This window comes from Myodes glareolus, chromosome 2 (genome assembly GCF_982192425.1).
Source record: "Myodes glareolus chromosome 2, mMyoGla1.1, whole genome shotgun sequence".
Lineage (NCBI taxonomy): Eukaryota > Metazoa > Chordata > Mammalia > Rodentia > Cricetidae > Myodes > Myodes glareolus.
Window position 1 is genome coordinate 92793823 of NC_142027.1, and position 14982 is coordinate 92808804.

The 14982-nt window shown below is 44.5% G+C and overlaps 1 protein-coding gene across 2 annotated transcripts; it reads right to left on the reverse strand.

Annotated features, from left to right (window-relative positions):
• Positions 1–3834: 3834 nt before the first annotated feature.
• On the reverse strand, positions 3835–9474 carry LOC125396937 (CD209 antigen-like protein C). 2 transcript variants are annotated; one of them, XM_048429033.3, is made up of 7 exons: positions 9321–9474; positions 9134–9220; positions 8075–8164; positions 7388–7474; positions 6611–6762; positions 5780–5889; positions 3835–4401 (listed from the first exon to the last, which is right to left on the reverse strand). In XM_048429033.3, the coding sequence occupies exons 1-7, from the start codon at positions 9364–9366 to the stop codon at positions 4251–4253; spliced, it is 723 nt and encodes a 240-aa protein (XP_048284990.3). In that variant the 5' UTR covers positions 9367–9474; the 3' UTR covers positions 3835–4250. The 2 variants fall into 2 exon arrangements, with proteins under 2 accessions (XP_048284990.3, XP_085541387.1); XM_085685261.2 differs by lacking the exon at positions 7388–7474.
• Between the last annotated feature and the right edge of the window lie 5508 nt (positions 9475–14982).

Sequence of the window (14982 nt, forward strand, 5' to 3'; positions counted from 1 at the left end):
TATGAGGTATGTAGGCAGAATGTAAGTTAAGGTGTATGCTTGTTTTTGATGGGATAAAGGCAGGAAATACATAGCCTTTATATGCACTTGGTGATGGTAGCTTGTGGTCATTCTCTGGGAATCCCAGTTATGGACCAGGTCAGTGTCTATCTTCCTGTCCAGTATTTAATAAAGCTTGCTTCAAATTTGGCTCAAAAATTGTGGTTGTGGTCTTATTCTCACCCATATTAAAGTTTTATGGACATAGGTTAAATAAAGACAGGAATAAAAATCATAAAAAAATTGAAACCATGATCAGGTTTCATCAAGCCAATGAAGAATTTGTCATATGCAAAGATAATGCACTTAGTGTTGAGCATTTTAAAATGTTCCTGAGAATATAAACTGACTTAAAGATCATATCTAGGCATGTGTGTATGTCTTTGTTAACTTTCTTAAGCTTTAACTATTTGGGGAAACTGAGTCATGTAAAAACTGTGGTAAAAATTAATTGTATGTCTTTTGTTCTTATAGATGTCCCTGTTAAAGAACCAATCTTACTTTTCTCTCCTGTAATTATATCCTTTGTGCTAAAATGAACCACCTCATAAAAATATGTTGGTTTAGATTTTGCAAATATATTCCATAAAGGGATGATGAATGAGGTGCTTAGATTCTTCATAAACTATATTTATGGCTTAGAATATATTTTGGTACTAAAAAAATCTTCATTTCAAAGTTATGTTTTTTAAGGCTTAAAATCTTAAAAGGAATAAATTTAATTAGTTTATAAATTCTAATCTTGTATGAGTTGCTAATTTGTAGTAAACTGTTGAAACAAAGGTCATTAAGGCACCATGTACCAGAACTGTGTTTGTAGCCATATTAACTGCAAATGTACCTTATTTACAGAGACAAATCAGGGAGAAAAAGAGACCAAATTTGATCTTCCATTATTTAGCCAAAGTTAAGTCTAAAACATGCAACTCAAACAAGTTTAAAAGTTAACTTGAAGTTTGTTCAATATAAGATAATATTCAAAGTCAGGTATATAAAAATTAGTTATGGAGAATTAAATGTTCAACAGCATGTGTTAAATTTACACTTATTTGGCAGGACATCTTCAAGGAAAACCTCGTCATTGAATGGAACATGGACCCCATCAGTAAATTTACACGCATACAGGTCAAATATACATGAGAAATAAGACTACTAGAGTCTTCTGCTTTGTCTTCTGTCATGTAGACAAGATCAGAAAAACTTCTTCCCTCCCTATAAGGAGACCTGGACTTTGAAAGTTCACCTAGACCAGCCTATATGAGTCATTTTTCAGAGACACAGGGACCAGCTTTCTCAAATTGTAAACCTGGATGCCAACAGGTCTAATCACTACAGAAGGTTGAGGAGTTCAGTAGGGGACATTTGAAGATGGGGATTATTGATGTGGGATTCCCCTCTGTATGCTGTTAATACCATTGGTCTTAGGCCTGCACAGGGCAGAATAGGGTAGGCAGGGCTAACTAAACTGAATGTGAGGAGAAAAAAGGTGGAGTAAGAGAGAAGACACGTAGCCCCACCAGAGACAGATGCTATGAAGCCAAAGCCTCATGGCAATACACAGATTAATGGAGATGGGTTAAATTAATATGTAAGAGCTAGCCAATAAGAAGCTAGAGCTAATAGGCCAAGCAGTGATTTAAATAATATAGTTACTGTGTGATTTTTTTTGGGAGTTTGGGTGGCTGGGAAATGAGCAAGAAGGCTCCTACTACAGATCATGATAGTTCTTCCTCCCTTTGGACTCATGTAATATTTGTCATAATGCTTGCTATGGGGCTAGCAGTGATGACTCCCAAGAATTGGACTCTGATATGAAGAATTTTATTAACTCTGAAATATCTAGAAATAATAGGTTTTCAACAATTTATCTGAAACCTTTAAAAAGCTGTGCCTGGATACCAATCCAAATAATAGGTGGTTCTTGTAGATGATATAAAATTTTTGAAGTTGAGTAGGACCTTGCAACCCTGGAGCAAGGATTATGTGCCGGTTTGAAGGAAGAGGGCTGTTACTGTGCTAATAATTCAGTAATGGTGAGAAACATTGTGAGACAGCCAAAGGAAAGGGAAGTCCTGGAGAACTCCTGGTATTCTTGGAATGACTTCTGGGTTAAAGAAGTTTGGTTATTGTCTTTAGCAGGACCCTTCCTTCTGACTGTACTATGGTGGCCATTCAGACCATGCACTCGGAGCTGTTTGGCACAGTTTAATCACCACTTGGAGAGAGGCTAAGAAGCTAGAAATGGTTCTGATTTTGGAGTCAGTGTGGTGATAAAACAGGAGGATCGTGAGTGTTCAGTTTCCCATGGCACAAATTTTTAATAGCTTTAACAGGTGAGAATGATATAGAAGAAACTCAAAGTGATTGATGTTATAAAGAATTTACCAATAGATTTCCCTAGGAGACATCAAATCACACAATGTGGAATTTAGCTAAGGGAGAGCTGCCTGGTGCCCACGGAGGTCAGAAGAGAGCATTGGCTTCCCTGGAAAGTATCTAGTGAAACATACTCTGTTAGAAAATTTCTAATACCTAGCATGCTAATTTAAATGAAAAAAATGTCAAGATACCTTTGAGCCTCTTACACTCCTATAAGTAATCCCAAGAGTCATTACTATTTCTTTACCTGGGATGTATAAAAGAAAACAGACCCCCAGGTCTACTGCCATTCTTTATTGCCACCACTACTACTATTGTTGCTAGACTGTCGAGGACACCACAGCATGCACTCAAATGTCAGAAGACAGTTTTGTGAAGATGGTTCTCACTTTCCACCTTTATGTGAATTCCAAGAATCAAATCCAGGCCTTCAGACTTCCCAGGTAAGCTCTTTACCCACTGAGTCATCTCACTGCAACCCCTCTCCCAGTGCCATTCTTATCCTAACCTCCTATGGGAGTCCAGGCTCCTGAGTGACTTACAGACAAGGAAGCAAAGCTTTATGCCCTGACTGAGGTGAGATGCCATGTTTCTCCATGCACACACATCCTGAACAGCCAGTCTTAGATTTGTTCTTCAGTAATTTCTTACACATGTACAATATATTTAGATCATATCCTCACTCTTTTCTCTCCCACCAACTCTTCCTGGACTTTCTCAACTTTATCTCCTCCTTCTCTTTTTGTAACCCACTGATAGCTGACATTAACTAGGAAACTGGGTGTGACCATCTAATATCAGTGCTGGGGATGGGAGTGGAGAGAGGAGGATTGCTGGGCATTTCGGCTGCCAGCCTAGCTGAAAAGGAGGTGTTCTACGTTTAGTCAGAGGAGACCTTGTTTCAAAAGAATAAAGCAGGCCATGGTAGAGGTGATGCTGGTCTCCACATGCACTTGCATGGGCATGTGCACTCCCATGTGCGCACACACAAACACACACACACACACAGGTACTCACATGTACCCCTCCAAACTCACAGAAACCATAGTAAGCTTCATTCATATTTGAAAAAATTATCAGTATTCTCCTTGAAATCAGGAAGAGGAATAAAGAGAAACTCACAGATGGGAGAAAATGCTTACACATCATGAATCCTCGGGATGGGGGTACTGCTTAGCTGGTAAAGTGTTTGCCATGTGTGCATAAGGAATCAAGTTAAATCCTCAGAGTTCATGCAAAAAGCCAGGCATGGTAGCTCATGCTTGTGATCCCAGACCTGCAGATAGGAGGGCGGCTGCGGCCCTGGCCAGCCTTATGCAGCTTACATGGCCTACATGACAAACTCCAGAGTCAGTGAGAGATGCTGGGTCTTAATTAAGATTCCTGTTGCTGTGATAAACTACGCCAACAAAACTGTTTAGAAGATAAAGAGTTTATTTCACTTGCGTTCCATGTTGTAGTCTGTTATTGCTGAAACTTGACCAGAACAGAGAGCATGTCTGTACTTCTCCACTGCCATAACAATCAGACTCCCTTCACTTCCAAAACATACCCTCATGGTGGTCTCAAGGTAAAAATGAGACACCCCCTCTCCTCTCTCTCTCTCTCTCTCTCTCTCTCTCTCTCTCTCTCTCTCTCTCTCTCTCTCTCACACACACACACACACACACACACACACACACACACACAGGCATACAGGGGAGGGCAAACGAGGAAACAGCTGCAGTTAAGTCTTTCATGTTCACAGAGGAAGGAACTGGCATACATTGTGGGTTAAGTTCAGTCACTCCACAGGGTCATTTTGGCAACAGGTGCTACAGACAGATGAGACATCAGTTTTTGGTGCAGGACATAGCAGACTTTTTGCAAATCCAGTATTTCTCCACTGCACATGGGGCATCATTCCAGCCATCATCTCTGAATTCTGCACAGTCTTCTTCTCCTTCATTGTTGGGCTCTCCTTTGTTCCAATATTTCATGAAACTGCAAAACCAATTGAGGTTTGAATGAGAATGGCTCCCAGGGCTCATATATTTGAATGCTTGGTTTCCAGTAGGTGGAACTGTCGGGGAAGGATTATGAGATGTGGCCATGTTGGAGGAGGGAGTGTCATTGGAGGTGGACTTCGCGGTTTTAAAAGTTCACAACATTTCTAGTTAGCTTTCTGTCTTGTGCTTATGGTTTGAGATGTGGAGTATTATCTTCTTCTCCAGCATCATGCCTGCTTTCCTGCTGCCATGCTCCCTGACATGATGGTCATGAACTCTAACCCCCTGGAGCCATGAACCCCAATTAGATACTATTCTTTCATAAATTTCCTTGACCAACACCCATAAAAGTATGAGAATTAGTCCCACCTCCTCTTTATCAACTATGTTTCTCCCTCCTCATCTCTCCTGTGTGTGTGCTTATTTTTGTGTGTGCATGTTTATGTGCAGAAACATGTACACATTTATGGTTGTATATGAAGAGGCCATAGGTCAACCCCAGGCATCTTTAATCACTTTCCACCTTGATTTTAGAGGCATGGTCTCTCACTGGCTTAGAATTAACCAATTTAGCTAAACTGTCTGTTTAATGAGCGTCAGGGATCTACTGTTTCTGCCTTTCCTGTGCTGAGATGACAAGCCCATGTCAAAACACTTGGATTTCTTATGTGGTTTCAGAGGATGAAACTCAGGTCCTCATGCTTGCACCATGTGATGGTCAGTTATCACTGTCAATTTGACACAACTTAGAGTCACCTACAAAGACGTCTTAGGGACTGTCTGTATTGGACTGGTCTGCTGCGGCAGTGTCTGTGAAGGATTTTCTAAATTATGTTAAGAGATGTGGGGAGACCCAGCCCACTGTGAGCAGCACCAGTACCTAGGCAGGGGGCCCTGAACTGTGTAAGAGTGGAGAAATCCAGCATGCAAGTGAGCATGCATGCTTTCATTTCTTTTTCCTCTCGACTGTGGACGTGACGTCACTAACTGCCTCAGCTTCCCACAATGACAGACTGGGACCTGAAATTATGGAAAGGTGAAGTAAACCATTTTCTCCCCTAACTTGCTTTTAGTTAGTGTGTTTTATCATAGCAACGGAAATGAAACTAGAACACACAGCAAGCAATTTATCAACTTATCCATCTCCCGCCCCTCAACATGTTTCTGTCATCAAAATGGGATGCTTTCACTTCTGCCTCACGGGCATTACAGCAGATGTGACCTGTTCTGGGTCAATGAGGTACCCAAGTCCTTTGACCTCGGCCCATGATCCTTGTGATCTTCCATGTTTGAAGGGGTTGTTTTACTGAAGGTAAAGTAAGTAACACACCACCCAATGCTATAGGCTGTTTGTTCCTCTTTCCCAGACTTGCCTGAACAGCAAATGTGAACCATCCAGCCAGTGCCACATGCCTTCATGCTTCAGATCTGACAGACCCATCCAGGCATAGCCTTTCTCTTTAGACATCTGCTGCAGGAAGCTCTGGAGGGCAGAGAAGCAGTCAGCTAGAGGCTACTTACCTTGGAGACTCCCTATTGTTCTCCTGCACCAACTCTAAGCGGGAAGTTCAGCTTGTAGTCTGATATTCATCTTTCCAGGGTCCCACAAAGTCTCATGGTTCCCACCTCTGTATCCTGTTTGTTCTGAGTTGCCTCCCATGGCACGTGCTAATATCGCCTGCCTGCCTGCCTTATGAGTTCTGAGCATGCTCAGATAGATTAACTCACCACTAGGTACAAGGGCTAAAGCCAGCTTGTACCAGTTCCTCATTTCTGATCATGTACATGATCTCTTCTGAGCTCCGCATTGAGGGATGGACCCATTGGTAACATGAATTCGGTCAGTATGGCAACATTTACAACAGGAAGAATTGGCAAATGGTAGACACTGGGCTTTTTTTTTTTTAAAAAAAAAGTTCAGTAAAGGAAGTCATTCAGCGCTTCCCAGTGTACCAACAGAAGCCACTTGTATTATGTGCTACCCAAAGCACCCACTCGTATTTAGACACTGTATGACGGTGGTGGTGGTGGTGGTGTGTATGAAACATAGTGCTTGGGATATTTTTCTTTCTGCTCTTCCTTTCTTCCTTTCCCAAGGGGAGTAAGCAGCACTTGCCCATAATCCAAACTAGCAAACTTGTCTCTCCTCAGATGCCTATGATCAGACACATGCAGCAGAACCGTTCAGATCCCACCAGACATACCTGTTCCTCATCACTTTTGATAACCACTAGTTGGGCTCCTACTTCTCTGCAGGCGGTGACAGAGTCATGCCAGTTCTGTTGGAACTTGGAGAAGAAGTAACAGTTTCCTTGGAAGAGGGTCCAGTCCCAGGGGCAGGGGCGGCACAGGCGGTCTGTTGGGAGGAGTTTGGTCAGGATGGTCATGTGCTTGGATGTCCATTTCCGTGCCCTCCCGGCCTTCAATCCCTGCAGGAGCTCCTCAGACACAGCATTCTGGGTAGCCATTCCTCTCTACTCTCTGAGAATATACCTCACCGTGAGAGAACCTGGAAGTCCTGGCATCCCCTCAAGCCGGGGAGAAGTATGAACTTGGCACAGACCTTTGGAGATCAGTTAACTGAATTTTAGCCATGTTCACTGTTCTTTTTGAATACTAACTTCTATTGATCCTAATTTTAACCAACCAGTGAATAAATTAATGTGTGTGTGTGTGTGTGTGTGTGTGTGTAGTCATGCCCATGCCATGGCGTGGACGTGAAGGGCAGATGACAACTTCAGGGAGTGAGTTCTCTCCTTCCACCTTGGGAGTCCCAAGAAGCAAGTTTAGGTCACTAGGCTTATTGACAAGTGTTTTTAACTGCTGAGAAATACTGCCACCCCCTCATTTTCTCCTTTACATAAAGTTATCAAATCAAATGAGAAGACATGGAGGCTTAGAAATGGGTGGTGGCTGAAGCCAAGCCATGTACCATGGAGACCCTCTGAGTCCCCAGGGCCTTCTGCCTTCCCGTCACTCACTTATTTGAGGCTTCAGTTGACTCATCTCCTTGTAAACCTTCTCCTTCTTTGCCTGTTCTCGTCCCTGCGTATTGGCAATACTGGAGACTGTGACAAGAAAAGGAGTCTGCCATTATCAAACACTTTATAAGTCATGGCCTGCACTTGTTCCCCAGGGAGATTTAAAAAAACCCATAATATCTTGTTTAATACCTCTTTTTAAAATTGCAGGAGGCTGTGCACGTGCATGTGTATTTGTGATTGTGGACATGCTGTCACACACCTGCAGACCCAGAGGATAGACAACTCTGGGTGTTAGCCTTCCCCTTTCACTTTTTTTGATACAGGGTCTCTTGTTCACCACCCTGTAAATAAGGTTAGCTGGCCCACCAGCTTGCAAGGGTCTCCTGTCTCTGCTGTCCATCTCACCATAGCTAGGGTTACAGAAACATGCCTCACCGTATCCTGCTTCACATGTGTTCTGGGATCCAGACTCTCAGGTCCTCATGTTTCTTTGACAAGTGCTTTTAACCAGGAGGCTATCTATCTAGCTGCTGGTTTAATACCTCTCGAGGACAAGGAAATCTGATATTCAAAGGAGACTGAATGGCCTGGGTAAGTGGAGCTCGGACCCTCCTCTACTCTAGAGGCGAGAAGGTCTCTGAGAAGTCCCTAACCTGCCTCCCCCATTCCCCAGACCCGCCTGACCTTTGATGAGGACAGCCAGAAGGAGAACAGCAGAGAGTGTGAGACATAACAGCTGCAGCACAATGGGGACATGGCCATGGCACAGGTGCCCTGCAGGAGAGAAGGCGGGAGTCCCATCACAACAGTGTCCCTGACTCGCTATGACACCAGCGTCCTCTTCCCAGAACTACAGCTTCCACTGCCCCGGCATCCATTGTGCCTGTGTTTCAGCTTTCACTTCCCTAAGATCCAAGATGCTTTTCTAACTCAACCATTCCATTAATGAATAGTCCAGTCCTTGTTTTCCTTCTTTCCTAGGACTCAAGATTCCAAAACCTGTCTTTCTCTCTAGAATCCCAGAACTTTCATTCCTCTCCACTGTCTCTGAAGAATGCACCAGCATGCCCAGGAGTTCAACTCCCAGACTCACCCTTACCACTCTAGGTTTTCAGCTGTTATCACTCCCAGGGCCCCGGAGTCCAGAGCCATGTGTTCTACCTTTCAAAGACCCAGGAGGACAAATTTCTTCAGAATACAGTTCAGTCCCTTGAGACTCAACCACACCAGCATTTAGGAACCCAGGTTTGCATCCTTGAACATGTCAGTGCGCATTTGAGCCTCTGTCTGCCTCAGACCCCGGAGTTCAGTCTCCCAGATAGCCACCCAAAGACACAGGACTCTAAAAACTCAGCTTCCACTTGCAGTAGACACAATCTTTGCTTGTAGAATGGAGGAGTCTAGTTCTAGCCTCTGCTTCTACAGGACCCCAGAAGTTCAGCCCTCAGGCTCCACATCCTCAGGATCTAGCTGTGAGCTTCCCCTCCGTTGGACTGAGAAGTAGAGTTTTCAGCCTCCAACTCCACATCATACCCAGTGTTCCCCTCCCTAAAACTTGAGTGCCATCCTCAACCTCCACCCTATAGAAACCAGGAGTCCAGTCCTTAGCCCCTACCTTCATAGTACCCAGAGGTCCAGTCTCCATCTTCCTCTTTCCTCAGTCTTAGAGAACCAGACTTCCATTCACCCCCTCCCCAGGACACAGATGGCTGAAGAAACCTGTCTTTTCCCTTCTCCTTTTACCTGCAGCTCTTTTGAGGACATAGGGTGGTTCGAATCTGAAGCCTTTGATGGAGTATCTGGTGCCGCTGGTTATCAGGTGTTCCTCATCTGAGTGGACAGAGCATCAGTCACATCCTTGGCAAACTGAGACTCGAGGAGGCCCCCTGAGACCCCTCTCTAAGTCCCCAGAATCTAGGACCATTCTTACCCAGGGAGCACAGCTGCTGCACCCTCCCGTCCTCGGAGTCATTCATGTTTCACTGATGTCCCACTGTGCTGGCGACTGATGGGGACAATAACATCGATTTACCACGAACTGTTGCTCACTCCTTGGATCTATTCTGAGTCAGGAAGTGAAATAAGGAACTGTGAGACAGGAAGATGCTAGAGGGAGGTGGCCGAACCTCTGACACACCATTCCATGTAACTACCATTTCTGGAATGGAAGGGCATGCAGCAGCTCTATCATTTTTAGAAACATGGTCCTCTCTGATCTGGTGATATGCTGTCTCGATTTGAAGATGCCATCACTTCCAGTCCATTTGTGTTGACTTGAGAGACAGGGTTTGTATTGATTAACTGTGAACTTAACACAATCTAGAACACCCTGAATCTTGGTGATGGGTTGTCTACATTAAGTTAAGTTAACTGATGTGGGAAGACCCAGACTGTTCTTAGCCACATCATTCCCTAGGCAGGGAGGGGGTCAAGAACTGGAATGAAGCTGAGTGAAAGCAAGCATGGATTCACTTCTTTTTGCTCTCGACTGTGGATGTGACCAGCTGACTCCAGCTCTCGCTGCTGGGACTCCCGCAATGATAGAATGAGATTTTGGAACTGTGAGCTAAAATAAATGCTTTCTCCAAGTTGTTTTTTGTCAGAGCCTTTTATCACAGCAACAGAAATAAAACTAGGCCCGGGTTAAATCATAGTTGTCCTTGTTTGTTTAATGCATTGTAGAGTCAGGCACTTTCCTAACTGATTCATGTACTGATCTATCTAACGACCCAGGCTGTAGTAGGTGCTATGACTGCCGTTTTACTATCAGATCTGTTTGAAGCACAGAATATTCACATAGCTGGCCCAAGGTTATACAGCTTTTAATTAGTGGAGCTGGAAACAGAACCCAAACAGTGTCTTCTACAGCTCACATTGCAGTCCAAAAATAGTCACAAAGGTTCAAGGAAGAAACAAAATGATTCTTAGCAGCTTGGTGCAAAACCCATCCCAACCTGGAAAAATTCAGGTCGCCAGTACTAGATTAATAAATAAGAATAGTTTTGTTTTGCTTTGTTTTGTTGTCAGAGAAAAAGTCTATGCCACAATAAAAAGAAATTTACTTCTTGGGGTTGAGGGGGGCTGGTGGTGTTAGGATTCAGGCATTATGCTGGCTTACCCTGTCATCTGGCAGGATGCACCCAGGCAGTATCCTGGTCAGCCCAGGGTCCTAGTCTGTGCGCAGGTGCAAAGGTCCCTTTTAAGAGACAGAGTCCACCCACTCCTGGTCTCTCTTTCCCTGCTGTTCTTCTGAAGGAGAAGGCAGGACTTTTCTGCTTCTCTTCTCTTCTCTTCTCTTCTCTTCTCTTCTCTTCTCTTCTCTTCTCTTCTCTTCTCTTCTCTTCTCTTCTCTTCTCTTCTCTTCCCTTCCCTTCCCTCCCCTCCCCTCCCCTCCCCTCCCCTCCCCTCCCCTCCCCTCCCCTCCCCTCCCCTCCCCTTCCCCTCCCCTTCCCTCCTCTCTTCTCTTCTCTCTCTCTTTTCTTCTCTCTCTTTTCTTCTCTCTCCCTTCCTTTCCCCCACTCCCTTCCCTTCCTCCAGTAAAACTCCAGACTTAAGCTCTGTTTGCATGGCATATTTGTCACCTGCCACGGTTTATACCCACTTACCAGGGGTCGCACCACAAAGGTCTCTGTCTCATGGTCCTCACCCACCATAGGGCCCTCAAGGGTCCCACTCGCACCATAAACAACAACAAGTGGGGGGTGAGCAAATGTATGTGGAAGCAAGAGGTCAACCTGGGCTGCCATTTCTCAGGTGCTTCCATATTGCCTAAAATTATTATCATTATTATTACTGTTGTTGTTGTTGTTGTTGTTATTAGCATGTGTGTATGTATGTGTATGAGTGTGTGTTGTGGTGTGTGTATTGTGAGTGGTGTGTGTGTGTGTGAGTGCTAGTTTTTGACAAAGGGCTTCTTATTGCCTAGGATTTACCACATGCCACTATGCCCAGCTTTCTTACATGGGTTATGGGATCAAACTTAGGTCTTTACCAACAAAGTGAGCTCATGCATGAATATTCTGAACCAATGGAAACATTCAGACATAGAGAAAATATACTAAGGGGCTACTGACAACAAATGTGTACTTCAAAACTTGCACACACATGCATGTACACACTTACACATCACATGCACGCCCCACACCACACACATACATGTACACCCTACATCCTCCTTCCCAGACATGTGCACACACATATCCACATACACCACGCCCAAGCTTGCACACTCCTCACTCTCCCCTGATAGATATACACATGCATACTCATAAAAGACATATACTCTGGGAAGAGAAAATGACAGAGTAGAGACAGCCATTGCTTTTCTGTGTCCTTATGATTCTGAAACAACAGGTGACTTGGCAGTGCAACAGAAAACAGCAGAAGATGCGAGATCTGGTAAAGTCCAGATAAACTGAATTTTAGACTTGAAAAATAAAATAATAATATGAAATAAAAAACAAAGGTTCCCAATATCAAGTGCTTTGGTCATAGCTTCATTTTTTTCCTGCTGTGCTTAAGTACAGTGGCAAGGCATGATGAAGGCAAGGCATGATGAAGGCAAGGCATGACCCTGAAGTAGCTAGCTAGTCATGGTCACAGTCAAGAGCAGAGGGAAAAGCAAAGGTGTGTTTCTTATGCTCATCTCCCTCTCCACCTACACAGTCCAAAACCCACACCCAGGAAATGGCACTGCTCACAGCGGATGGGGCTTCCTACTTCAATTACTGTAATTAAGACAGCCTGACTTAGACAATTCTTCATGGAGGCTCTGGGGATTCTAGATTGTGTCAAGTTGATAAAATTAGCCACCATCATTGCCCTCGCTAGGGCTTTAAGCAAAGGTGAGAAAGGGATGCCAGAGTGAGTCCCACAGGCACACAGCCTGGTACTCTGTAAACCTGCAGTTTCAGATGGGAGGAAACAGGTGCCGAAGAAGGGAAGAAGGGAAGCTCCTGTTCCTCCTGGCTTCCTCACCGCTGCTGTTCTGGGTGACATATTTAGACAGGTCTTACAGTCAAGCCTTCTGCTTGGAAAAGCAGAAGCCCTGTATTTTATTTCTCTCTCTCTCTCTCTCTCTCTCTCTCTCTCTCTCTCTCTCTCTTTCTCTCTCTCTTAATTTTAAATTTAGTTATTTATTTTACATCCAGGCCACAGTTTCCCCTCTCTCCTCTCCTCCCATTCACTCCCCAGCACCTTCCTTCTGCCTCCTCCTATCCACCCCTCCATTTCTGTTCAGAAAGGACCAGGCTTCCTGTGGAGAACAACAAAATATGGCATATCAAGTTGCACTAAGCACCTCCCCTTGTGTTAAGGCTGGGCAAGGCCACCCAGTATGAAGAATAGGGTCCCAAAAGCCAGAGAAAGAGTTAGAGACAACCTCTGCTCCCACTGTTAGGAGCCACACATGGAGACCAAGCTACATGACTGACCCATACATGGAGAGGGCCTAACTAGTCCCGTGTAAGCTCCCTCGCTGTCAGTTCAGACTCTGTGAGCCCTACAGAACCCAGGATAGTTGATTCTGTGGGTTTTTATCGACATCCAAAGAACCCTCCATAAATTTCCCATGCTGGCTAATCAAGGGACCAAGAGGTGTGGGTCCCAAAACTGAGAAGATAGCATAGGGGTACAGTGCTTGCTTTGCAAGTGTGAGGACCTGAATTTGATCTGCAAAACACTTGTCAATAGCCAGGCATGGTGGCACATGCTTGTAATTCTAACATGAAGGGCAGAACCAGACCAATGCCTGATCCTCACTGCCCAATAGTCTAGTGACTGCCCAATAGTCTAGTCACTCAGGGTCAGTGAGAGACCCTGTCTTAAAAAGCCAAGTAATGGTACTTGAAAAACAATAGTGGAAATTGTCCTCTGGCTCCCACATGTATGTATACACACAAGTGAACCTATACACACACATGAACATGCCTGCATACCACAGTCTTAAATAGGGTTTCTATTTCTATGATTAAAGCACCATGACCCAAAGCAATTTGAGGAGGCAAGGGTTTGTTTTGCCTTATAGCTTACATAATCCATTACTGAAGGAAGTCTTGGCAGGAACCTGGAGGCAGGAGCTGAAGCAGAAGCCATGGAGGAACACTGATCACTGACTTGCTCCACATGGCTTGCTCAGTCTGCTTTCTTATATACTCCAGGGTCATCTGCCCAGGGGTGGCATCACCCATACTGATATGGGCCCTCTCACATCAGTCACCAATTAAGAAAATGCTCCACAGACTTGCTTACAGGCTAGCCCTGGGGGTATTTTCTCAGTTGAGGTGCCCTCTATCAAATGACTACAGCTTGTGTCAAATTGATATAAAACTAGTCCAGAGAGGGCTGGGGGTGTAGGAGCTGGTTTGGTTGTGACTTAGGTACAGACTCAAGAGTGTATGTCTGCTTGAGGAGATAATAAGAAACTAGGATTGATACCAGTGTCAACACCCCCCCCCCCCACCAGCTCTCACCTAAAAAGGAACAAGACTTTATTCTGTGTAGTTGGACATTTCCTGTCCTGAATGCCCAGTCCCAAATAATCACTCAGAGGTTTGCATTAATTATAAAGGCTCAGCCAATAGCTCAGGCTTATACCAGCTAGTTCTTACATTTTAAGCCAATCCATATTGCTTATTTTCGTTCTACCATGTGGTGATACGTTTGTTAGAATGGCATGTTCATATTCTGCTCCCTCTTCGTCTGGATGATGACTCCTGACTCTGCCCTGCTCCTTCCTATCATCCTTAGTTTGTGCCCCCATACTTTCTGTCTATCTACTGGCCAATCAGAATTTTATTAAACCAATTTGAATGACAAATCTTTATAGTGTACAAGAGAATTATTCCACAGCAATTCTGGAACCAAATATGAGTGACCATGGCCCAGGAACACAGATTCAAATACCACATTCCAGTGGGGTAAGTACTGCATGAAGCTTTTAGGAGTTCCAGAACATGTAATAAGTCACACACTAAGAGGGTTACAGCACATCAATGGTCACTATCATAGGTCTCAGGGACTGGCTGATGAGGTCTTAGCCTTTGGGTTGGTGGAAGGTGGGTATCTTTTATGTACATTCCAAAAGAATTTGTCTACTAGTCATGAGGGTGTTAGGTCACACACAGCTGAGAAATACATGTCAATTAAGAGGGCTAAATATAGTCCACGATAATTTCACTCCTCACCTGTAATATTCCAACGCTCCACAAATCATTCAAATTCTAATCAGTCAATCAGATCTCTAGAATATGCAACTCGTGTGTGGCGTTTCTTCCTTCCCTTTTTCTTCAGTTCACATCTGAGTGGTCTGGGCACTCGGCATCACATAGCACCTGAACCTCATCCCCTCCCCCATCCCAAGTGGCCTTGCCTGTCACTTGCTGTGCTTTCTTAGCAGCCCAAAGACATCTGGTGGTACCAGGTGTCTATTTGACAATTTTCTGTGCCTAGGTTGTGCTGGTAGAGCATCTCTGATATGAGGAGACTTCAAGTAGGCAGTCCCTGTGCTGCACTAACAGGAGCAGCTTAAGCATCTTATTTCCTCCTGTCAGAATGGTCAGAGCCCCAGGCCCAGCCTGGGAGGGCTGATAGTC

Coding starts and splice junctions, on each gene's coding strand:
- LOC125396937 (XM_048429033.3), bottom strand. CDS start 9,366: ATGAATGACTCCGAGGACGGGAGGGTGCAGCAGCTGTGCTCCCTGG. Junction 8,165..9,133: donor TGTCCTCAAAAGAGCTGCAG/GTAAAAGGAGAA, acceptor TCTCTCCTGCAG/GGCACCTGTGCCATGGCCAT. Junction 5,890..6,610: donor TCAAAAGTGATGAGGAACAG/GTATGTCTGGTG, acceptor TCTGCCCTCCAG/AGCTTCCTGCAGCAGATGTC.